This window comes from Panicum virgatum, chromosome 4K (genome assembly GCF_016808335.1).
Source record: "Panicum virgatum strain AP13 chromosome 4K, P.virgatum_v5, whole genome shotgun sequence".
In the NCBI taxonomy this organism is placed as follows: Eukaryota; Viridiplantae; Streptophyta; class Magnoliopsida; order Poales; family Poaceae; genus Panicum; species Panicum virgatum.
Genome location: NC_053139.1, coordinates 45,703,809 through 45,725,963, shown reverse-complemented (window position 1 = coordinate 45,725,963; position 22,155 = coordinate 45,703,809). Strand labels below are relative to the sequence as shown.

Here is a 22,155-nt window from a genome sequence, read left to right as displayed (position 1 = left end):
CCAGTGAGTTGGGAACCAAGGAGCAATACCATGAGCAGTTAATAAAAGTGGATAAACTAAGCCTTCTACCCGCTTGAGGTCAATGCAAACACACTATTGCAGCTATATATATATATATATATATATATATATATATATATATATATATATATATATATATATATATATATATATATATATATATATATATATATATATATGGTTTGATGAGGGCAGTCCCAATGCAGACTCCACTCGTAGAGTCTAAGCCTCAAAGACTCCATCATAAGAAATTATACTTCCCAATGCAAAGTGTGTTACTTTGGTTTATATGACCTACTTGTTTTTCTCAAATTTATTCTTGATTTGTGTGAACACTTGGAGTCTAAATAAGACTTGGAGTCTTGATTTCTTTCCCTCTCTCTTCAATAAATATATTGCCACATCAGCAAAACACAATAAATAGGAGGCTTAGACTCTACGAATGGAGTCTGCATTGGGACTGCCCTGATAAGACACGTCCATGACTTTATGAATCAATATGATCTAACATGCATGTGAATATACCCAAATCTTCGGCAAGCTGTCGTCCCTAGTCATACCAAATAAACAGTGGAGTGGACGGGTACCAATAAGCAAGTGCATGCGCAGCTGCGCGCAGCACCGCCGGCAGCCCAGTGAAGATGGACACGTCGTCGTCTTTCACACTGAAGCTGGGCCAAGAACAAGGCTTCTGTGTGCGAGACGTAGTACTAGCCAACTTGATCGATCATTCGACCATATGTTACGCACACAGTGCAGTACAGTCGTCAGTTCATGCGAAACGAAGGACATCGGATGGACGGATGCTATTCCTGATCGATCAAGTGACACGATGGAACGAGATGCAAGCAACGTCGCTGGCGATCCAGGAACGACAGGGGCTAGCTAGCTATAGCAAGCTAGAGTGTGCGCTAGAGAGGATGTCGACATGGTTGCACATGCTTTCATCAGCATGTGTGCTACTACTAGCTAGCTTTTGATGGATATGATCGACGAAGAATCCAATCCGATCCATTGATCCAAGGACACGGACACGGACTAGCACTAGCAGCTTAGTGTACGTCTAGGGAGGCAGCAGGACGAACGACTATCAAAATGCAGGCCACGTAGCGTGCTCAGAGTTCTTGACAGCCCACCTGCGTATTTGAGCACGCAGTAATTGTGGGTGTCCAATTAAATTCTTATATAATTTCTCAGTGCTTCTAGGTGCTTTAAAAAATAAGTATACGACAAGAAATAAAGCTACTACTACGATGGAGATATTTAGATAACACGAGAACACCACACTGATGATGACTCTCTGAATGCTATCAAACGCATGAGTAGCAGCTTTTTTCTTTTTTTGAAGTAAATGAGTAGTATAGCAGCTATATATTTTACTAATTGAACCAGGGCAGGTGATCGATCGAGACGAGCCAATGCACGCGTGTCAACCTGCTGCGCGCGTGTCAGCTGAGGCTACGACGACACGATACGACGCACGCCGCCGTCCGAGGAATAATATAAAGCGGGCGGGCGGGCCGGCCGGCCAGAGAATCTCAATCTAGCTAGCTGCTACTATATGCATGCTGCGTGCTCATCAGTTTTATTTCAAAAGATGCAATCAGGTTTGCTTCTTATAAAAAATGATGCAGCAATCAGGTAGTAGGGGGAATTGGTGTTTTTACCCGAGGAAGCCAATTGTGTTTTTACCCTTCTTTTTGTAACTTTGTGATTTTACCCTCACGTTTCAAAAATGAAGCTTCTATTTGCCCCTACTTTAAGTGTTTTTTAAGTGTACCTCTGTTAAATGAATTTAAAAGGTAATAATTTTTTTAAAAAAATCATAAAAATATGTAAGTACCCCTTATTCAACCATCCCAACCCTAGGTAACTATCTAAAACTCTCCTGCTCCTTTGCACCACCTCCACCTCCCTTCTAACCCTAGCAGCTTCTGCGGCCAATGGCAGCAAACTAGCATTCGCAGCGGCCGGTGAGCGCACATAGGGCGGTCGAGTATGCTTATGCAGACAGATTTGCTGAATGTGGTTGGACATAAAGTTTTTCTTTTGCAGTTAAATTGATGCCATTAGCTTTTTCTAATAAAATAGGGGTAAACTAAATCTCCAGTTTAAAAAAGCAGGGGCAAAATCACCAAGTTAAAAAAATAGGGGCAAAATCACCATTATCACTTAAAATAGGTGTATAAACGCAAAAGCCCCTATTTATATACATACAGATATGCACCCACAATGGCAAGCACGTGGACAGCTAGCAGTTATATTATATATCTACGGACACAATCTCCTTGGATGGGTCTCTTTTTGAAGAAAGAATATATACTTTTGAAATAAATAAAGTGATCTTACTGATGACGATACATATGATCGGTGGAGCAAAAATCTTACACAGCGCGCCAGATTATATATATGGTTCGTTTGCCTCGCGGGAGTACCTTACTACTGATACTGAATACTGACTGATCAACATATATAAGGCCTACTCCAAAGATTACATATAGGCAGTTGCTGGGTCCGGTCCGGGTAGGGTTAGTTTCTGGGTTTGGGTTGTTTTGTATGAGTTATTGGGACATTGGGTCTCTTAATTTGGTGCATTAATTCGACTAACCGAGGTCTGGAACCGAAATAACTAAGATAAATTTGGTTACTTGTAACTACTAGAAACCAGTGGCAGCCTAAACAGTAAAAGCTAAATAGTCGGTGGCCTACCGTTTAGCTGTTTATTTGGAAGTAAATGGTGGTTTAAATATTTGGAGCAAATGGTGATTTAAACGGATTAAACGGTCATTAAATGAGGTAATCGTCTGATTAAATGGACACCGCTGGCCATTGTGTAGTGTTTACGACGTGTACATGGGCTAAATGGCCGTGTAGACGAACAGTGTGTTGACGATCAAAATTGGCACAACTGGTGGAACCGGTCAGACCTCTTCCCTAAACCGGTTAGACCGGTTTGGTCAACTTGTTCAAAATGTAAAATGGACTTTACCATTGGATAGCTCTCGTCGAGTAGATCAAGATTCATATATAGAACGTCCAATTTGGAGTCCGGATGAGGGAGATATGACTTCGGGAAGATCTGCACCCCGGGCAGACCAGTCAGACCGGTTCGCAGGGGCGGTCAGACCGATTTCGGTCAGTAGAATCCGTGTAAAAGTTATATTTTGGCACGGAATTTGCTAGGATTTCAACCCTATTCGGGGCAAGACCTCCTCACCCTATAAATATAAAAGGTCACGGCCGATTGAGAGTATCTAATCGATCAAAATACAAAATAAATCTACTATTTCATTGCCTTTACTTTTATCTCTCAACTCTAGTTTTTTCAACCATATTACCTGCTGTTCGTTCTTCGTCTCTGCGACGTCTGAAGGTGTTCTAGGTGGCCTGCCGAATCTAGAACAACCCTACGAGCGCCTGCCCTGACGGGTACCTCCCGGACTAGCATTTGTCGGACTTCGCCGCTTCACCCCTATGACCGGTCTGACCTGTCCCTCTGACCAGTCTGACCACCTCACGCAGGAGGTGCTGCATCGAGCCCCTCCTCACGCCGCGCGACCGAGCGCGTTCGTGTGTTGTCCCTAGATTTGCGCCAACACAGTGCTAGAAAACCGAATCTAGAACTGAATTTTTCGGTTTCAGTTTTGGTCATTTCAGTTAGGTTTTCTCAGTTTCGGTTAATTATGCCCACCCAGAGTCTTTGATAGGGCTCCTCGCCGAGCACTCCGCGCGTGGTGCCAGAGCTGGAAAGTGTGGAGCTGGCCTCTTTGGAAGGCTCCGGTCAGCTCCGGCTTCTGCACTGTTCATATACTGTTGATACTGTTCACTGAAGCGGGGGAGCCACAAAATGCTCTGAAGCGGGGGAGCCACAAAATGCTGGCTCCGGCGGCTCCAACCTTCCTTACGTTGTAGCGCGGGGCAGCAAAACCAACTCCAAACTACAATGTCGTGAACAGTGCAAACAGTGCCAAGGAGCCGGAGCCGATGCTGGCTCCGTCACGCAGCCTAAAAACAGCTCCGACGACTCTTCTTGCATGTGCTCAGAGATGGCTCCTTCCGCGTGGCGTGGCCATTTGGTGCGGGTTCGCCGTGACTTTAAGGCTTATCGTTGTTACGTTTACGTGTAGGTTCGGGTGCTTACCATTTCAATAGATAATGGGCGTGCGCTAAGGACAACAGAAATGAAAATAAAAATGAGAAGAAGATGACTATACATAGACGACGCATGCGTGAAAACACAAAAGGCCACGTGCACCTATAACCCTCTGGCCGTGTGTCACCTACTCCCGTACGTACCGCGTGCATGCGTGCATTTGTAGCTACTCTCTAAATGGTTTGCAAGCAATTTTCTCGTGCATGCGTGCATTTGTAGCTACTCTCTAAATGGTTTGCAAGCAATTTTCTCGGTGTGCTGACCCGGCGGTTCGAACCCAACTAGTAATGCTACGTGTTTCCCCGTCCCAGATATTGATGTAAGAGGCAACACAGTAACGCACGGGTTTATTCTGATTCCGACCGCGGGGCCGTACGTCCAGCAAGGGGGTGTGCGAGGGCACTGTATTATCCTGCACCGGAGGTGCCTGTAGTAGGGGTAACATGCGAGGCGAGGCGAGAGAGGGAGGGAAGCTCACAGGTCTCTGCTAGAGGAGAAGTTGATTGAGGCGTGTGCCAATGTTGGGTGCTCAGTGATGCTGCGTGTTGTGTTCTATCGAGTGAGTCTGATCGCGCGATGTAGACGACGAAGTCTTCGTATTTCCCCCGAATCGCGGGGGTGCAGTGGTCGAACACTATGGGAAGTACACTGTGGGGCATGGCGTCGCACGTGGCAGTCGTCCCAGATATCGTCCTTGGTCTTGCGGAGATTGCGCCGGCGCCCTGCCAGCTCCAGCAGGCGGCGTGATCATCGTTGTAGGTTGTATAGTCTTCCAAATGTGGCGTGGCGGCGTTCCGTGGGCCCTGCAGGACAGGGTCTTGCACATATATGTGCGCCAGCAGTAACATGGCACGTGACGGTCCTGGACCCCCCTGGGTGGAGTGCTAGCGCGTGCACTAAGGGGTCCGGGAGTCACGGGGAGGTCCAGGACCCCTCGAGGGGGGGAGGTCCGGGCCTCCGGCTGCTAGTGCTGAGCGTTCCTCCTTGAGGGGCACGTGGCGACACCGGACCTCTTCCCGAGCAGGGGGCGGGTCCGGGGCCATAGGTGTGGTGAGGTGGAGTCCGGACAGTCGGAGTTGGCAGAATAGTAATGGGAGCTGTGCCGAGCACGCCTCGTCCCGCGTCGCAGGTTTCCACAGTGCTGCCACAGCGTCCGGGATGGCGGAGCAGTGACCGGAGTTGGCGGACGGGACTCCGGTCACAGCCACTGTGGGGAATGGCGGCCTGACGCCGTCTGTCCTGGGCACTGTGGAGGAGTAGTTGGCATTTAATGCCTCTGTACGATGGGCGGGTGAGCGAAAGGGCCGTTTGTCCTTTACGTCGAAGGGTGGCCTCGAGCAAGGCGGAGACGCGGGGCGCAGTCGAGGGTCCCGATGGGAGCCCTCAAGCGAGACGGAGATCACCCCGCGGGTCCGAGGGGGTGCGGATGGGCCGCGTGCTGGGCTTCTTTGAGTCATTTCCTTTCTTCCAGATTGGAAGGACGCCGTAGGCGGTCGTGGACTCGGCTGCCTAATATATGTTTGCGTTTTTAAGATGATTTTAGTACCCCGATTAGGGTGTCCTGATCGTGGTCCCCGACAAATTTGATGGCGATGATATATATACGTAGACAACTATAACTATACTATATACACACCCATATATATATATATATATATATGAATTTAAGGTAAATATGCATACGTGTACGTGACACATCTGATGTCATCTTACCATATTTTTTAAAAAGAGATATAAATAGACGCAAAGCACACTAATCGGACTCAATTTGCATTAAGCATGTCCTCATGTTTAATTTGAGCACTTGTTTAAATTGGGGGAGGAAAGGGGAAAAAGAAGAGAAATCAAAACACTGCGCGTACGTACTCATTCCAGACAATTAATGGCGTTTTAGACGACACTGATCGATAGTACTCTGCTAGCTATATAAAGAACAATTTTTTATATGTTGGAGCATTAAACACTCTGCTAGCTACATAAAGAACAACCTGTGAGAATAGTTGAGAGTTAAGTTCGGGCAAATTCTCAACTATTCTCACAGGTTGTTTGGTTTTAGAGGTTGAATTTTAAAATATGTCACATCATAGAAAATCTTAATATTTATTAGTATTAAATGAAGTCTAATTACAAAACTAACTACAAAACCCTAGAGCTAAACGGCGAGACAAATCTAATAAGATATATTAATTTATAATTAGCAAATGGTTACTGTAGTATCACTGTAGTAAATTATGGATTAGACTTATTGGATTCGTCTTGTAAATTAGCACTTATCTGTCAAAAAAATTTTATAAACAAATTTTATTTGATACTTCTAAATGGTAAGATTCTTTTTTATGTGACGGGAGTTAAAGAAAAACTGATGGAAACAAACAAGGTCTCAATCGCTGATCAGCTGGCTATGACTGGTGACTGGTGCTGATTTATTATAAGAGAAAAATATTTCTGACTGATTTGATGTGAAAGTGATTTGGTACTAGAGAAAGCACTGTTGAATACAACGAATGCACAAACGCACGCACAAGGGAGGAGAAAGAGAGACGAGTAGACCCGACATTGCACGCCCTGCTTCACCATGCACAACAGCACAAGTTTTTTTTCCATGAAGGAATAACAAAGAAAAGATTTACAGTAACATCCAGCCGCAGGTGCAACGACCGGCCGCGGCCGACCGTTTGGATCACTCCTATCACATCTATTACAAAAAAGAATCTTTCATATATAGTGTACTAAATAAAGTTTATTTGTAATTTTTTTTCACGGATGGGTATAACTTTTCGCGACGAATCTAATGACGGTAATTAATCGATGATTGACTACAGTAATACTACAGTAACTAACCTCTAATTGTGCGATCAAAAATCTAATGACGGTAATTAATCGATGATTGGCTACAGTAATACTACAGTAACTAACCTCTAATTGTGCGATCAAGACCTCATTAGATTCGTCTCGCGAAGTAGAGTAAGGTTGTGGAGTTTGTTTTGTAAATTATCTTTATTTAGTACCTCTAATTATTGATCAAAGTTTGTGATACTTTCTATCGCAACCAAACAGAGCCCAAGCTTATACTAGTTAGCAATTAACTAATTAATTAGGCGCGCCTGCCTGCCGGCCGGCCGGCCGGTGCAGGCCCGCGCGCGATGCAAAACCGATGAGCGGCACCTGACATTAATAATCTTAGCTGGTATAGTATACTATATACGTCTATACCTGTACTACGTACGTAGACCCTACTGTACGTCGTCGCCTGCGCCAGCGTGTACGTTGCGCTAGCTGCCCCGGTCTCCATCCAAGTGCAGTGGCAGTGCAAAGCCTACATACCCGGACCGACCGAGCTTGCAAGCCTCACAGATGTAGCCTGGCCACTGCACACGTGGCTTGTCCCGGGCTCTGCTCTCGCTCCGGCCTATAGCTAGAGCTAGTACTCCTACCTTGTTACTTTCAAGCATGCACGCATGCATGCTCAAGCTCAAGTTGGCTACCGCAAACGGGCGGTGCAGATGCTTCTAATCTTCTTCCCTTTTTACAGTAGTCGTGCTAGGCTGATGGCTGCTGTGTGTGTCCCTACGAAACTGAAAGAAAAAAGAAAAGGAAAAAGAAAGGCTCGATCTGATGGAGAAGTTCAGGCGTGCCCCGCTCTGCTACGTTTCTTTCTACACACACAGCACAGCAGAGCACCGCCCAACGGGGTTAAGGCCGTGAAGCTGGGTTAATTAAGCTAGCAAGGGCAATAAAGCAGGCAACGCGGCTGCCGTCAAATCAATCCTCGTCGGCTTCAATTTTGCCGGGGCCTTCTCTTTTCCCCGGCGCTCATCCTCGGATCGTTGCCAAAGCGCACACGCATCGCATCGCGCCCAGCCCACGATCCGATGGCATGGCAGTGCCCGGCGCGTCACCCCACAATGACCCCGCCCGCCGCCCCACCACCACCAGGCTGCCCGCCTCCATAAATACCCGGCCCGACGGCCCGAACCGAACCCCTCCTGGCCTCCTCCCTCCCGTCACGCCACCCACCACCACCAGTCCACCGCCCCGGGTCTCGCGCGGCGGCAAAGAGGCGCCGGGGTGCTCTGCTACTTCAACGCGCCGCCCGCCACGCCAAGAGCGCCGCTCTCCCCCTCGTGCCTCCTTCAACCTTCTTCTTCTTCTTCTTCTTCTTCTCCTCCTTCTTCTCCTCCTCCTCCTTCTTCTCCTTCTTCTTCTTCTTCTTCTTCTCTCTTCTCCCCCCGCGCCGCCGTCCCGCGTGCTAGCTGAAGGCGACTCCGTCTCTCGGCCTGCTGCTTGCCACCGCGCGCGCGTGCGCCTCTCCAGAGACATTATCCCGGGGACACTTGCGCGCGCCGACGCAGAGGGGGGCGGGAAGGAGCGGAGCAGCGATGGGGGACGCGCCGCCGACGCCGCCGCCGGGCTCGGGGAGGGCCCAGAAGACCTACTTCGACGTGCTGGGGATCTGCTGCCCCTCCGAGGTGCCGCTCGTCGAGAAGCTCCTCGACCCGCTGCCGGGCGTCCGCAAGGTCACCGTCATCGTCCCCTCCCGGACCGTCATCGTCCTCCACGACGCCGACGCCACGTCCCCGGCGCAGATAGGTACCGATCCTCCTGCTGCCGGCCGCCGCGAAATTCCTCGCCTGTTGCTTAATTATCTTCACTAAATTCTCAAGCAAAATTCTCCACAAAAATCCTTCCTCCTTATTGCCCCCCGATATCTCGCGCCCTCTTGTGTGCTGGGGAATTTCTTGCCGTCTGGGTGCGATCACTGAAGAAATTAAATAATGCCGCTCGATCAGCATGTGCTGATCAACTCCACGGCATGGGGGCGGGGACTGTGACTAGAGTAGACCCACCTCCGACCGAGTCCTGCCCAACTACCCCCGGCGGCGACGAAAATCAGACCTCTGATTGATGCCGCCGCCGCGATCGCGAAACCCAGCACGCAACGCAAGTGTCCGTCCCGGACCTTGTTCTTTTCCCTAAAAAAGGACTCCTGGTTCACGCCGCCCAGCACCTCAAGAGTATGTTGGCTCCACAAACGAATCACGCAAACTTCGTTTCTTCCTTCCGTGTTCTTCTCCTCCTTCCTCATGGGGGAAAAGTGCTTCTTATTTTTTTTTCTTGAACGAATTACTATCTTCAATTTTGATGATGCATCGATCAATCGAATGTGGATTTTTTTTTTGTTATTTGCGTTGATTCTGGGGACCAGTCAGGAGGGTCCGTGAATCAAACTTCTCAATCATATTTGGCGTCAGCGTCACGGTAGTGATTTCCAGTCCTTATCAATTTCGATTATGATATCTGATCATTAATCCTTGGTTGACAACCCTGCATACAGAAGTCTGGGGACGCCCCTGACCCGACTATGTTGAAATCCAATTTTAGAATTTGACTTGAGTCAAGGGGGTTCTCCAGCAGATTAGTACCTGGTGACTCTGCATGGAGACCGGAGTTGACTCTAGACCGTGGCCTGCATGTGCCATTCGTGTGATTTTTTTAGGGGAAATTCGTGTCAAATTTTACCTGCATTTCTCGCAGTCCTCACATTTATAAGATGAACAGCTGTGTCCATTTCTCGCAGTCCTCACATTTATAAGATGAACAGCTGTGTGTGAACCTTGCTGATTTAATTTTTGGTGTTTCCAGTCAAGGTGCTGAACCAGGCAAGGCTTGATGCTTCTGTTCGAGCTTACGGCAGCAGCACAGCGAATATAACGAACAAATGGCCCAGCCCATACGTTCTTATCTGTGGAGCTTGTCTGCTCGTATCATTGTTCGAGCACTTCTGGCATCCCCTGAGATGGTTTGCACTGGGGGCGGTGGCTGCCGGCTTGCCACCGATCGTTCTGAGAAGCATTGCAGCTGCCCGGAGGCTGACCCTTGATGTCAATATACTCATGCTGATTGCAGGTAACGAGGTGCCTCTGGTTCACAGGTTTACAGGGATGATGCCTCCTTTGATTGAATTTGTCTTTGTTTGAGGATAAAAATAAATATATATCGCTAGATTAAAAAAAGTACACTATATTTAAAACTGTAACTGAGAATCATTCCTCAATTGAATCATATTAAAATAAGTATAGCTGTGCTGAACCTGGTAAACTATCTGAGTTCTATCATGTCATAATCATCTACTGCTTATACAAACCCTGAGAGATGCCCGCACTTTGGGGTCATTAATGCTGCTGCTAACATATCTGTCCATGTGGGAGACGTTGTAAAGAAAAAAAAAGGAGCCAGGCAAATTGTTTTGCCAGGACCAATATGATGGCTCATTAGTGGGAAAGCAGAACCGATCCGACACCCAAAAAGATTATGTCTCACTTGCCCTATCTTTTCCTTTCACATTAGGTTCTGGAGGGACCTCCACTTCCCCATGCTTTAAAGGGGCACTGTTGCTGTGTTGCTAATGCATATGCTAAAGGAACAGAACAATGCCTTTCCTTCAGTATGGTGATGCGACCTTAATAGGGAATCACATTCCTTTCGGAGGAAGAAACGTATCGTTCGAATCATACTTTCTAGAGATTTTGTTTTTGGTATCAAGATAACTCTATCCCAATATACATGTGAAACTTATCAAGGAATCTCCACAACAGCTTGCTGTTTGTATGTATAGTTATCACCACCTTTCCTTGTTGGCACTACCTTCTCACCTAGGATGGCCCATCAGCCCATGCTATCTTTCCATCACATAGGCTTTTTCCTTGTTATTGCATCTATAACACTTATTTTTGGGTTCTGCTATGGCATGAATGCTTGGAATGCATTTATAACACTATTTTTGGGGTTCTGCCATGCCATGAATGCTTGGAATTCTGGTAGAGGGATGGTATGCTAAATTGAAGTTTCACATGTCTTATTTGCTCTCTTTACAGTTTCTGGGGCAATAGCTCTGAAGGATTTCTCTGAGGCTGGGTTCATTGTTTTCCTATTCACCACAGCTGAATGGCTTGAGACCAGGGCGAGCCACAAGGTCTTTCCATCTCTTTCAGCAGTTTATTTGCCTAAGTAATAATAGATGCAGGATTACAGAAGCCGCACATGAACCACTAAACAGAGAAGGATTCTTTTCTTGATGTGTTAAATTTTGTATGCACATGCTCAAACTGATGTGACGTTTCATGGTTGTTTGATTTGGATGCGCACTATCCTTTACTGATGGACCATAAACAATTTTTGGTCTGCCATTTGGGTCATGGCTTGGACCAGAGTCAGGTCCACATCGCTGACGGTACCACCATTATGCAGCTGCTGAGTGATTGGTGTTGCTACCTGAACGTGATCGGGTGCTCTAGCCTAAGAGGGGGAGGGGGTGAATTAGCCACTAATAAAAACTGAGACCTATGGCTCCAACTAGTTTGCACAAAACTTCAACTAAAACATGCTATCTAGATGTGCAACTAGGTAGTTTTAGTGTGAAACCCCTATCCCAAAAGAGTTTAGCAACCTATAGCCTTTCCTATCAAGAAACTATTCTATGAAAGTGTGGCACACAAATTGCTAGTATGAAATGCGGAAACTAAAAGAGCAGGATAGGAGATAGCAAACTCTTGACGCGGGTGTTTATCCCGTGGTTCGGTTAGCCACAAAGGCACACCTACATCCACGTTGTTGTAGCACTCACTAAGAGTATTGCTACTCGGCCACCAAGTCTCTCCCGTGAACACAATCACGGTCACCTTGGCCCCGGGTTCCACTAAGGAGCTTCTTCACAAAGGATGGGGGTCTCCACGTCCCCCGCACAAAGATGTCGTCGCCGCTCCACACCAAGTCGGAGGGTCGATGACGTTGCCAGCGAGCTTCACGCTCCAAGGTGCCGGCGCACCACGCTCTTGTTTTGGTTCGCTAATGAACCACAGCACGAAGGCTCGAAGCTTTGCAATCTCACTCACTAAGAGCTAATCCTTTACACAACACTCTCAAAGTGTGCTAAGGGCTAAGGATACGATCTTGATGCTTTTGTATGGCTTAGAGATGTTCTTGGGTGTGTGTGGGATGTTCAGCAACTCCAGCAAACTTCAAATGGCCAGGGTGAGGCGTATATATAGGCCACCAAGTCTTGTAGCCGTTGCTCCAACAGTCACCAGAAAATCTGCGTATCATCGGATGAACCGATGCCTCTGGCAGGGGTAGTGTCGGTTCATCCGGTCACTCTAAGACACGAAGTAGCCGTTGAACTTCTGACTGCTGACACAGTGACCACCGGTTGAACCGATGCTTGATCGTCGGTTAAACCGGTCACTCACAGCCTTCTTCTCTTCTACTGACGTCAATGCACCGACGCAATACTCCGATGCACCGTCGGTTGAACCGGTGCTAAAAAAAACTTCTCCTGGGCACTTGACATCGTCTCTGGTACACATTACGCCCAATGCACCGATGCCCTTTCTTGGACCGTCGGTTCAACCGGTGACTATAGGCTGACTTGGCTTCGATTCCCTCCTTGCTACGCCTATCTTCTCTTTCTCTTTGTCATCACTTGAACCTAAAAGTCTGATAATGGTCATCTTAACAAACATATTAGTCCAAGTGTTGTGTTGTCATTCGATCACCAAAATCACTCGAAATGGCATAAATGGTGCCATGTTCGTTTCACTACCCACATGAAAACTCTCTGAAGTCTCAAGTGAAGACAAATGAGCTTTATATCTAGTGGACTCAAACATGCAAATACACTCATACATATGTGTAAAGCAGATTAGAAAACCTAATAAATAACAACCAAACGCAATATGTTGTAAGAAAAACAAATATTCGTTTCAAAAGCACTCGTACATTTTGTAAATGTGTCATATAGGCACTAATTGTATCTTTTCTTTGAGAAAAAAAATCTGATTAAATGTTGTTTTGGCATGTAGGCAACTGCTGGGATGTCATCACTAATGAGCATGACACCACAAAAGGCTGTTCTAGCAGAGACTGGGGAAGTGGTTGCAGCTCAGGATGTCAAGGTCAATACAGTAATAGCTGTCAAAGCTGGGGAAATCATACCAATTGATGGTGTTGTTGTTGATGGACGGAGTGAGGTTGATGAGAGTACCCTCACTGGCGAATCCTTCCCCGTGGCAAAGCAGCCAGAGTCCCAGGTCTGGGCTGGCACGCTCAACATAGATGGTAATACATATCACAGAGCTTGAACTGACGTATCTTAAATGCCTAGAATAAGCTACTGACCTTGTGGTGATTTTGTATTGTCATGTGGCAGGCTATATTGCTGTGAGGACGACTGCTATGGCTGACAACTCTGCAGTGGCTAAAATGGCAAGGCTAGTTGAAGAAGCACAAAACAGTCGATCCAATACACAGAGGCTGATTGATAAATGTGCCAAGTACTATACACCCGGTAAGCTAGATATGTGTGCTAATCTTGCTACATTTTTTACTTTTGAGATGACTACTGCAAATAATTACTAGAAAAATAATACAAGTTGGTCGCAGATGTTTTTCTTACTGTTATCTTGAACTGCACCTGCAGCTGTTGTTGTCATGGCTGCGGCAGTAGCAGTGATCCCTGTGGTGGTCAGAGCACACAACCTCAAACACATGTTTCAATTGGCCCTTGTCCTTCTAGTGAGTGCTTGCCCATGTGCTCTGGTGCTGTCGACGCCAGTTGCCACCTTCTGTGCTCTACTCACGGCTGCAAAGACAGGGCTCCTGATCAAAGGAGGGGATGTTCTTGAATCCTTGGCGAAGATCAAAATTGCTGCTTTCGACAAGACCGGTACAATAACTAGAGGAGAGTTCTGTGTCGAGGAATTCCAGACAGTTGGTGGACGTGTCCCCATGCAACAACTTCTTTACTGGTGATTGTTGCATCGTTTGTAAATTGCGCATTGCACAAGGTTTCTTTGGGTGTACTGATATACTGAGTTTCGTGGCTATTGCAGGGTTTCAAGCATTGAAAGCAGATCAAGCCACCCAATGGCATCTGTGCTTGTTGACTATGCTCAATCAAAATCAGTGGAACTAAAATCTGATAATGTTACCGAGTTCCAAATCTATCCCGGAGAGGGGATATATGGTGAAATTGATGGGGAAGGAGTTTATATTGGGAACAAAAGAATTTTGTCAAGGGCCTCGTGTGAAACAGGTTGGTAAACACATGAACTCCATATTCCACAAGTTCTGTTACTAGTTGTCTTGCTGCCACCAAACTTCCTGTTAAAAGATAAGAGACATAGCACATGCCTTGTATGGATGGAAACACGTCCACACTACATAGAAAGGTTTTTCTATCAGGAATGTTAATTAATCATTGCCACTTTCAAAAGATGACTGTATTTTTCCTTAACCCGTTTTGTTCTCTGACTAAAACCTGATTGTATTAGTTATTTTAAAAGGATTTTGTTTTATATTGTCTAAAATCACAGTATTTACCCTTTGAACAATTATATGCCCCTTTCTTTGCTTTAGTTCCGGACATGAAAGACACGAAGAGAGTTACTATTGGATATGTCGCCTGCAAAGAGGAATTGATTGGAGTATTTACTGTGTCGGATTCCTGCCGAACTGGATCAGCGGAAGCCATCAAGGAGCTGAGATCACTGGGTATCAAGTCAGTGATGCTTACTGGGGATAGTGCTGTAGCAGCTGCATATGCGCAGAACCAGGTAAAGACCTGCTAGTTATGTGATATTGCACACTCTCCTCATCCCTGATCACTTATTTTTGTCACTTCTATCTTCTGCCAGCTTGGAAACATCCTAGACGAGGTTCATTCTGAACTTCTCCCAGAGGACAAAGTGAGAATTGTTGATGAACTCAAGGCAAAATATGGTCCTACGCTGATGATTGGTGACGGCATGAATGATGCCCCAGCATTGGCTAAGGCTGATGTTGGAGTCTCAATGGGTGTATCTGGTTCAGCTGTTGCAATGGAGACGAGTCACATTACACTGATGTCGAATGACATCCGCAGGATTCCAAAGGCTATCCAGCTGGCACGGAGAACACACCGGACTATCATTGTGAACATCATCTTCTCAGTGGTTACTAAGCTTGCAATTGTTGGACTTGCAATTGCGGGACATCCACTTATTTGGGCAGCCGTCCTGGCAGATGTGGGCACATGCTTGCTGGTGATCATGTACAGCATGTTGTTATTGAGATCCAAGGGTGGTCGGAATGCGAAGAAATGTTGTGCCTCTTCACAGCATGGATCACACGCAAAGAAGCATTGTGTTTCCGGCCATTGCTCAGATGGTCCGTGCAAGTCGATAGGCGGTTGCAAAGAATCATCTTCTGGTAAGCATGGTTGTCATGATCATGGTCATAGCCATAGCCACACCCACTGTAAAGAGTCGAGCAACCAGCAGCCTAAGGAAAAGCATGCTTGCCATGATCATGGCCACGGCCACAGCCACAACTACTGCAAAGAGCCGAGCAACCAGGTGGTTACAGAAAAGCATGCTTGCCATGACCATGGACATACTCATAACCACCGCAAAGAGCCAGGCAACCAGTTGCTTGAAAACCATGGTTGCCATGATCATGGCCACAGCCATGACCACTGCAAGGAGCTGAGCAGCCCGCACTGCATCAACAAGCAAGATTGCCATGACAATGATCATAGCCACTACAAAGAAGCCAATACTTCGCAGCATTCTGACAGCAACAGCGCATGCCATGAGCATGAGCATAACCACTATGAAGAAGACAACCATTCACATTCTGCAGGTGAGCATGCTTGCTATGAGCATGAGCACAGCCACTGTGAAGAGCACAACCATTCACATTCTATAGTTGAGCATGCTTGCCACGACCATGATCATGAGCACGAGCATCAGTGCCATGTTGAGCAGCAAACTGTGGATACACACCACTGCCATGGCCATGAGCATGAACATGACCATGGGGAGATTGAGGAATCAGAAAAGGACTGCCATGCCGAGCTACAGCTCCACCACAACCATTGCTGCCATGAACCTCATGGCCAGGAGAAGAAGATTGCGGCTGAGCCAGTTCAAGAATTCTCTATCTCAATCAGTTCACTACCTGATGAGAATCACAATCAGCAGAACCAGTGCAGCCAACGCAGTGAAGAACACAAGGTGGAAGACTGCACGAACCATCTGAAGGCAAAAGACTGCGTTCCACCTCCTGCAGACCGCTTGAGCAGAAACTGTTGCAGTGTGACTAGCAACAAGGGCTGTGGAAGCAGAGGGAAAGACGTCTGCTCGAGCTGGCAAGCTGTGTGCGCCAGGGAGACCAGCCGGTGCTGCAGGAGCTACGTGAAGTGCCCCAGGACGAGCAGCTGCTGCAGCCACACCATGCTGAAACTGCCCGAGATCGTGGTAGAGTAGCGTGCGATAAAGTGTATGCCCATATGAATAGCTAAGGTAACTCATCGGCGTAAGATAGTAGGCTGCCGGTGAGGAGTGTTGGATCTAGTTAAATAATCTATGTATAGGTTTGCTGAAGAAAAAGATGTAGGATTTTGATCAGGCAGGAGTCTGAATGGGAGGACTCTGCCTGGTTGTGTTCCCTGCTCCTCTGTTTGCACCTCCTGTAATGGTTGGTTCGAGGAGTTGCAACTGAGAATAGTGGTTGATGAGGTGCACTGGGAACTGCTAGTTTGGTGTGGAACTTCTTCTTGATATTATAGTTCTGTGGTTCTGTAATGGAGCCCAAAAATTTGTATTTGCTCCGTAATTGTTCCGAATTTCTGATGCTGGCAAGTGCAGTACAGGGTGAGCTGCCCCAAAGTCTGAACCATGAACTCGCTCCACAGCTCAACTAGGTTTTTTTTCCCAACTGACTATCTGTTTGGTAGCCTGTGGAGACCAAAGTTCAGATCGCAGAAACAAGAGCGCCTATCGTAAACTTATTCCAAACTGCCAAAAATTGATTGAAAGAAGGAATTATGAACCGATACCCCCCTCTCCACGAAAAGTTACGCAACAAAGTTTGTGCCCAAGAACTCAAAAAAAAAAACGCAAAAAAAAAAATCTACAGTTCTGCACCAATTTCAGAAGACTGTCAATGCTTATTTCTTTTGATTAGAGGCACCATTATTTCTGTTGGGAATAGTATTCCAAAACCATCATGAAACTACAAAACTTTCTGCAAAACAAACTTTTTTGGAGAACCCCTCCCTTAGATAAAAAAATCAGCGCTACAGTAACTTAAACGTTTGACCATTAATTAGAAGTATTAAATGTGAATAACTGATAAAATTCATTTCATAACCTTGGGTGTAATTGCGAGACAAATCTTTAAAGCCTAATTGGACAATAATTAGACAGTGTCGTGCTATAGAAACAGTCTCTAATGACGAATTAATTATGCTTAATAGATTCGTTTTACGATTTTCCGTCCATATGTATAATTTATTTTATAATTAAATTATATTTAATTCTTCTAATATTCAATTGAAAATTGCTACAGTTTACATCATCTGAATAGACCCTATCACAAATCAGGGTAGAAATAGAATAATCAGGACAGACCACACGACATCAGTGTTGTTTTTTTTTTTGAAGTAAAGACATCAGTGTTGTCCGGCCAACCTTTGCACCCCATTGCATTGCTGCTCCCAATATTCTTCCGTACTTTCCCCCCATCACGGCGTCGTGTAGGTGTAGATCCCCCCCCCCCAACCCATCAATAACCCTCGGACCAATCGCTTCCGTGCTCCTGCTCCCTGTAGCGCCGCCGGGGCGAGCTGTGCCGTGCCGTGCCGTGCCTCGCTGCCCCGCTCGTCTTCCCCGCCCGCTGCTGAACTGGTGTGGCCTGATTGCCTGAAGTGGAGTGGACTGGAGCTCCACCCATCCGGACTGACTCGGATCGATATCTTCTTTCGTTGGTAAGTGACTCAAGCTTGCCTTTCCTGGAGCTGGCCTTGTTCTTAGAATCTGGACCTTCTCCTCTTGGATGTGGCTGCGAGTAGTCAAGTTCGAACCTTTTTTCTTTGCCCGAACATCCAGCTAGCTGTTGGCTTGTGTGTGCTGCGTGGTGCCCTACGAATCGATTCGATAATTGATCGATAACCTAACCATGGTGATGCTGGTTCAGCCGTTCAGCGCCTCAAGCTAAGCCCGCCCCTGCCATTTTGGAGTTCGTCTGGTGCTAACTAGTTGGTGAGGTTTTGCGGGGGGGTTTTGGGAGGTTTTCGTGTGATGTACTAAGAGAACTTAACTTTGAAATTGGTACATGGCCATGCGAAGGGGGTTAAGGCAGGATAAATTCCTAGCGAGTTTGTATTTTACATCCCTAATAAGTTGGAGGATGGAAAGTTTCCAGGTGAAACTGTCCTGGTTTTGGTGATTTGGAAATATGGTTTGTATCCTGAGAATGATTTGTATATTCTCCTGATGTTAGCTACAAAATTGACTTGTAAGTTATGTTTTTTGCTTTTCGGGTAACAAGTATATAGTTTTGTTCATTTTGATCTATACATCCACTTCCATCATCATCCTTTTAGCATTTGCTCTCTTATAATCTATTTTTAGCATATAGTTTTGGTTTGAACCTAGTGCAGTATTGGGCAGTTTCTGAACTTTTGTGCTGTACGTCTTGGAAATGGGTTCGTCTTCTAAATATGCCCTTTTGTTATACGACACTTCGGTTCTAGATATGAACTGTCTGTCTTGCAACAAAATAGGGGTGTGTTAGCTGAATGCCTAAAGGCACTAAACTGAATTTTTCCTTTTCCCTGTGTTTTCCAGGTTTTTGGATGCTGATCAGTTTTACCAGAGGAGTGCTTATGGTTATGGATGATTGTGTGGATGTAGCTTGCTACAATTAAATTGCAAGCCCCTATTTTCCTGTTTATCCAGCTACATCATGGCACCGCGCAATAGGGCTTCATCTAGAAGACCTCTCTGGATCATCATCTTGATTGCTTTTGTCTGTGTGGTAGCCATCGGAGCCTATCTTTATACTCCGCGGCATTACACATCATGTTATCTGGTACCATCAGAAGCCTGCAATTCTCGGCCTCCTCCAGAACCTGTTAGGGTATACACTGATGATGAGATTGCTGCTCGTGCTATCATGAGAGACATCATTCGGGCACGGCCGGTGCAGTCAAAGAATCCAAAAATTGCTTTCATGTTCTTGACACCCAGTTCATTGCCTTTTGAGAAGCTCTGGGAAAAGTTCTTCATGGTATGATTTTTGCAGTATCTGCAAAATATAGTAAATACATGTCAAGGTACTAGGTAGTAAACTAGTCATAGCAAAACTAACTAATATCTCAATGGTTGTATTCCATCATGTAGCACTAATATTTTCTCTTATTAGGAAAATAAACTGTTTACTATAATGTTTATTTTGTCTTCAAAAATGAATTCAATTCGACATACGATCTCATGTAAGAACCAGGATTTGTTCATAGTCACTTTCTCAGCTGGGTGTGTATGAGTCCCAATTCTAGCCACTTGGGTTTCTTTCAGGGACATGAAGACAGATATTCCATATATGTACATGCATCAAGAGATAGGTCGATTCATTCAAGTCCAATATTTGCTGGCAGGGATATTCGAAGCGAAAAGGTATCTAACTAGGATTGGCTTGAACCTGTACTCATTTCTTTTATCCTCTACTTGATTTTTGTAGAAAATGTTTGCTAAATTTTTCTATAGTATAGAGTGATTTTGAAAAAAGAAATATGGTGTTCGCTGATTTTCTCTCCGACTGCCATCTCTATTGATTGTAGAACACCATATTTTAACAGGATGGATATAGTTTGCAAAATAAGAACCATAATTTATTAATGTTGTTGAATAATCCCCTGTATCTATCATGGCCTGTAGTACTTGCCTACTGCAATCGTGTCCAAGATTATTTAATGTCAAAGTTTTAAATTGTTCTAGAATATAATTTTAAATTTTCTTTCAGGTAATCTGGGGTACCATTTCTATGGTCGATGCTGAAAAGAGGCTCTTGGCTCATGCCCTACAAGATCCTGAAAACCAGCATTTTGTCTTGCTTTCTGAGAGGTTAATCATTTTTGTTTATCCCCATCTAAATTTGAGTGATAGATCCCTATCCTAACACTTTATTTTAACTGCAGTTGTGTGCCACTTCATAACTTTGATTATATATATAGTTATCTCATGGAGACAAACGTAAGCTTTGTTGACTGGTAAGTGAACATACTGAAGGAGTGAAGGTTACATAAAGCAACATGTTAGATATTTGATTTAAGATATGCTTTTTCCTTGAACATATGATTTTTAATACGCACACTAGTTTCACTATTGACATTCCAAATTATTATTTTTCCTCAGTTTTGACGATCCTGGTCCACATGGAGCTGGTAGATATTCTGACCATATGCTACCTGAAATTGTGAAGAGAGATTGGAGAAAAGGTGCACAGGTGATGATTTCTTATGAGTTATGACTGGTCTCCCTAGAAAGTGGAATTTTATGGTTACAAACACGTTTCATTTTATGGTAACAGCTGTTATGGCTTAGATTTAACCTCCAAAACTCTAATGTATTCTTCTCTTGCAGTGGTTCACAGTGAAACGGCAGCATGCAGTTCTTATTCTCACTGACACCCTTTACTATGGGAAGTTCAAGCGCTACTGTAAGGTGGACCCTTTCTTCTCACCCTGAAGAAGAAATAACTTTCTAGGACACCTTGTCTTAGCAAAAGCATTTTCGAATTATTTTTCGTGCATAAGTATAGCATGCAGAGCTTCCAACGTCCTCAGACAGCAAGTAGATGATTGCTAAGACAAGAACATTTTTCTTTAAGAAACTGCTTGTTTCGGCCTATATAGTTGTGTAATATATCAGACATTAGCACATAGTACATAGTGTTTGTCTGTTAATAATAGTCTGATGGATAAATTAAGTGCATTGTCCCTCTTTCTTGATGTGTATGCCGTTGCTGATATTGTGTTTGCCACTTTACAGCCAGGAAATGAATGGCATAACTGCTATTCTGATGAGCACTACTTGCCAACTCTCTTTAATGTAAGTATTCAGAAGCTTCTAAATGAGCTTTTTTCTCTCTCTCTCTCTCTCTCTTTGACTAGCCAAAACCATTTTATTTAAAGGAAAAACTACAGAATAACCTTTGATTTGTATTTGTGGCTGCAGATGGTTGATCCGACTGGAATTGCAAATTGGTCAGTTACACATGTAGATTGGTCTGAAGGGAAATGGCATCCTAAAGCCTATAGGGCTGTCGATACAAGCTTCGAGCTGCTCAAGAACATCTCAGTAAGCTCTTTGTTATGCTCATTGCCTGTAGGGGCACACAATTCATAAGTTTGGGATTTATCTAATAATTTTGCAAACAATTGCAGTCCATTGATGAGAGTGTTCACGTTAGCAGCAATGCAAAGGTAAGAGTAATTTGCAGCTTGATCCATTCCCAAATCCCAACCACGGTCAACTTAAACTAATGAGACGTATCATGTTTCCTGGAAGATCTAATACACCATCGTCGTCATCTTGCAGCATGTAGCACAGAGAAGACCGTGCATGTGGAACGGCATGAAGCGGCCCTGCTACCTGTTTGCGCGCAAGTTCTACCCCGAGGCGCTCGACAACCTGATGAACATATTCTCAAATTTCACCATCATCTGAGGAGCGGATCAGAGCTGTCAGCAGTCATTTTCATTCTCCCTCCGAGCTCTGCTGTGTCAGTGCCGCCTTGGTACTAAGCATTGTAGGGGGATGTACTTGTTGATGGAATCCATTAGCTGATGGAAGCGGAAACACTGTGACGCAGATATAACTCAACTCTGTCGGATCAGATGGTGCCACCTGCTGCTGCTGCTCTCACTCTAGTTGATTACTAATGATGGCTGGGCTAGGTTATTTGCCAGAAAGTTTTTCCACAAATATAAGCTCATCAGCTGTTGTTTGTTGGCATGGGCCGGAAAGACGAGTGTAATCTCTCTTAAGGGCCCCTTTGGGCGGCCCAAAACAGAAGGCCCATGAGCTCATTTATGGCCCAGAACGGTATGGAATGAAACTTGCGCATGTGTAATTTTCTTCGGCGTGCTTGTTATAAAACCC

General features: G+C 45.4%; 2 protein-coding genes across 3 annotated transcripts; both read left to right on the top strand.

Annotated features, from left to right (window-relative positions):
• Positions 1 to 8,154: 8,154 nt before the first annotated feature.
• Positions 8,155 to 16,825, top strand: LOC120704384 (cadmium/zinc-transporting ATPase HMA2-like). 2 transcript variants are annotated; one of them, XM_039988748.1, is made up of 9 exons: positions 8,155 to 8,764; positions 9,818 to 10,081; positions 11,050 to 11,147; positions 13,033 to 13,288; positions 13,380 to 13,517; positions 13,650 to 13,977; positions 14,062 to 14,264; positions 14,588 to 14,784; positions 14,866 to 16,825. In XM_039988748.1, exons 1-9 carry the CDS (start codon positions 8,554 to 8,556, stop codon positions 16,474 to 16,476), a joined length of 3,306 nt encoding a protein of 1,101 aa, XP_039844682.1. In that variant the 5' UTR covers positions 8,155 to 8,553; the 3' UTR covers positions 16,477 to 16,825. The 2 variants fall into 2 exon arrangements, with proteins under 2 accessions (XP_039844682.1, XP_039844683.1); XM_039988749.1 differs by lacking the exons at positions 8,155 to 8,764; positions 11,050 to 11,147 and having other exon boundaries at positions 9,948 to 10,081.
• An 810-nt stretch (positions 16,826 to 17,635) lies between these two features.
• LOC120704382 (glycosyltransferase BC10-like) lies at positions 17,636 to 22,119 on the top strand. Its single transcript, XM_039988746.1, has 11 exons — positions 17,636 to 17,978; positions 18,841 to 19,282; positions 19,570 to 19,668; positions 20,015 to 20,115; positions 20,190 to 20,261; positions 20,407 to 20,497; positions 20,635 to 20,715; positions 21,043 to 21,102; positions 21,229 to 21,351; positions 21,438 to 21,476; positions 21,592 to 22,119. The coding sequence occupies exons 2-11, from the start codon at positions 18,959 to 18,961 to the stop codon at positions 21,718 to 21,720; spliced, it is 1,119 nt and encodes a 372-aa protein (XP_039844680.1). The 5' UTR covers positions 17,636 to 17,978; positions 18,841 to 18,958; the 3' UTR covers positions 21,721 to 22,119.
• The last annotated feature ends 36 nt before the right edge of the window (positions 22,120 to 22,155 follow it).

Excerpts from the sequence above, each read along its gene's own strand:
- LOC120704384 (XM_039988748.1), top strand. The coding sequence starts at position 8,554 with ATGGGGGACGCGCCGCCGACGCCGCCGCCGGGCTCGGGGAGGGCCCAG. Across the intron at positions 8,765-9,817 it reads CACGTCCCCGGCGCAGATAG|TCAAGGTGCTGAACCAGGCA; the intron begins GTACCGATCCTC and ends TGGTGTTTCCAG. Across the intron at positions 13,978-14,061 it reads ATGCAACAACTTCTTTACTG|GGTTTCAAGCATTGAAAGCA; the intron begins GTGATTGTTGCA and ends TGGCTATTGCAG.
- LOC120704382 (XM_039988746.1), top strand. The coding sequence starts at position 18,959 with ATGGCACCGCGCAATAGGGCTTCATCTAGAAGACCTCTCTGGATCATC. Across the intron at positions 19,283-19,569 it reads TCTGGGAAAAGTTCTTCATG|GGACATGAAGACAGATATTC; the intron begins GTATGATTTTTG and ends GGTTTCTTTCAG. Across the intron at positions 21,477-21,591 it reads ACGTTAGCAGCAATGCAAAG|CATGTAGCACAGAGAAGACC; the intron begins GTAAGAGTAATT and ends GTCATCTTGCAG.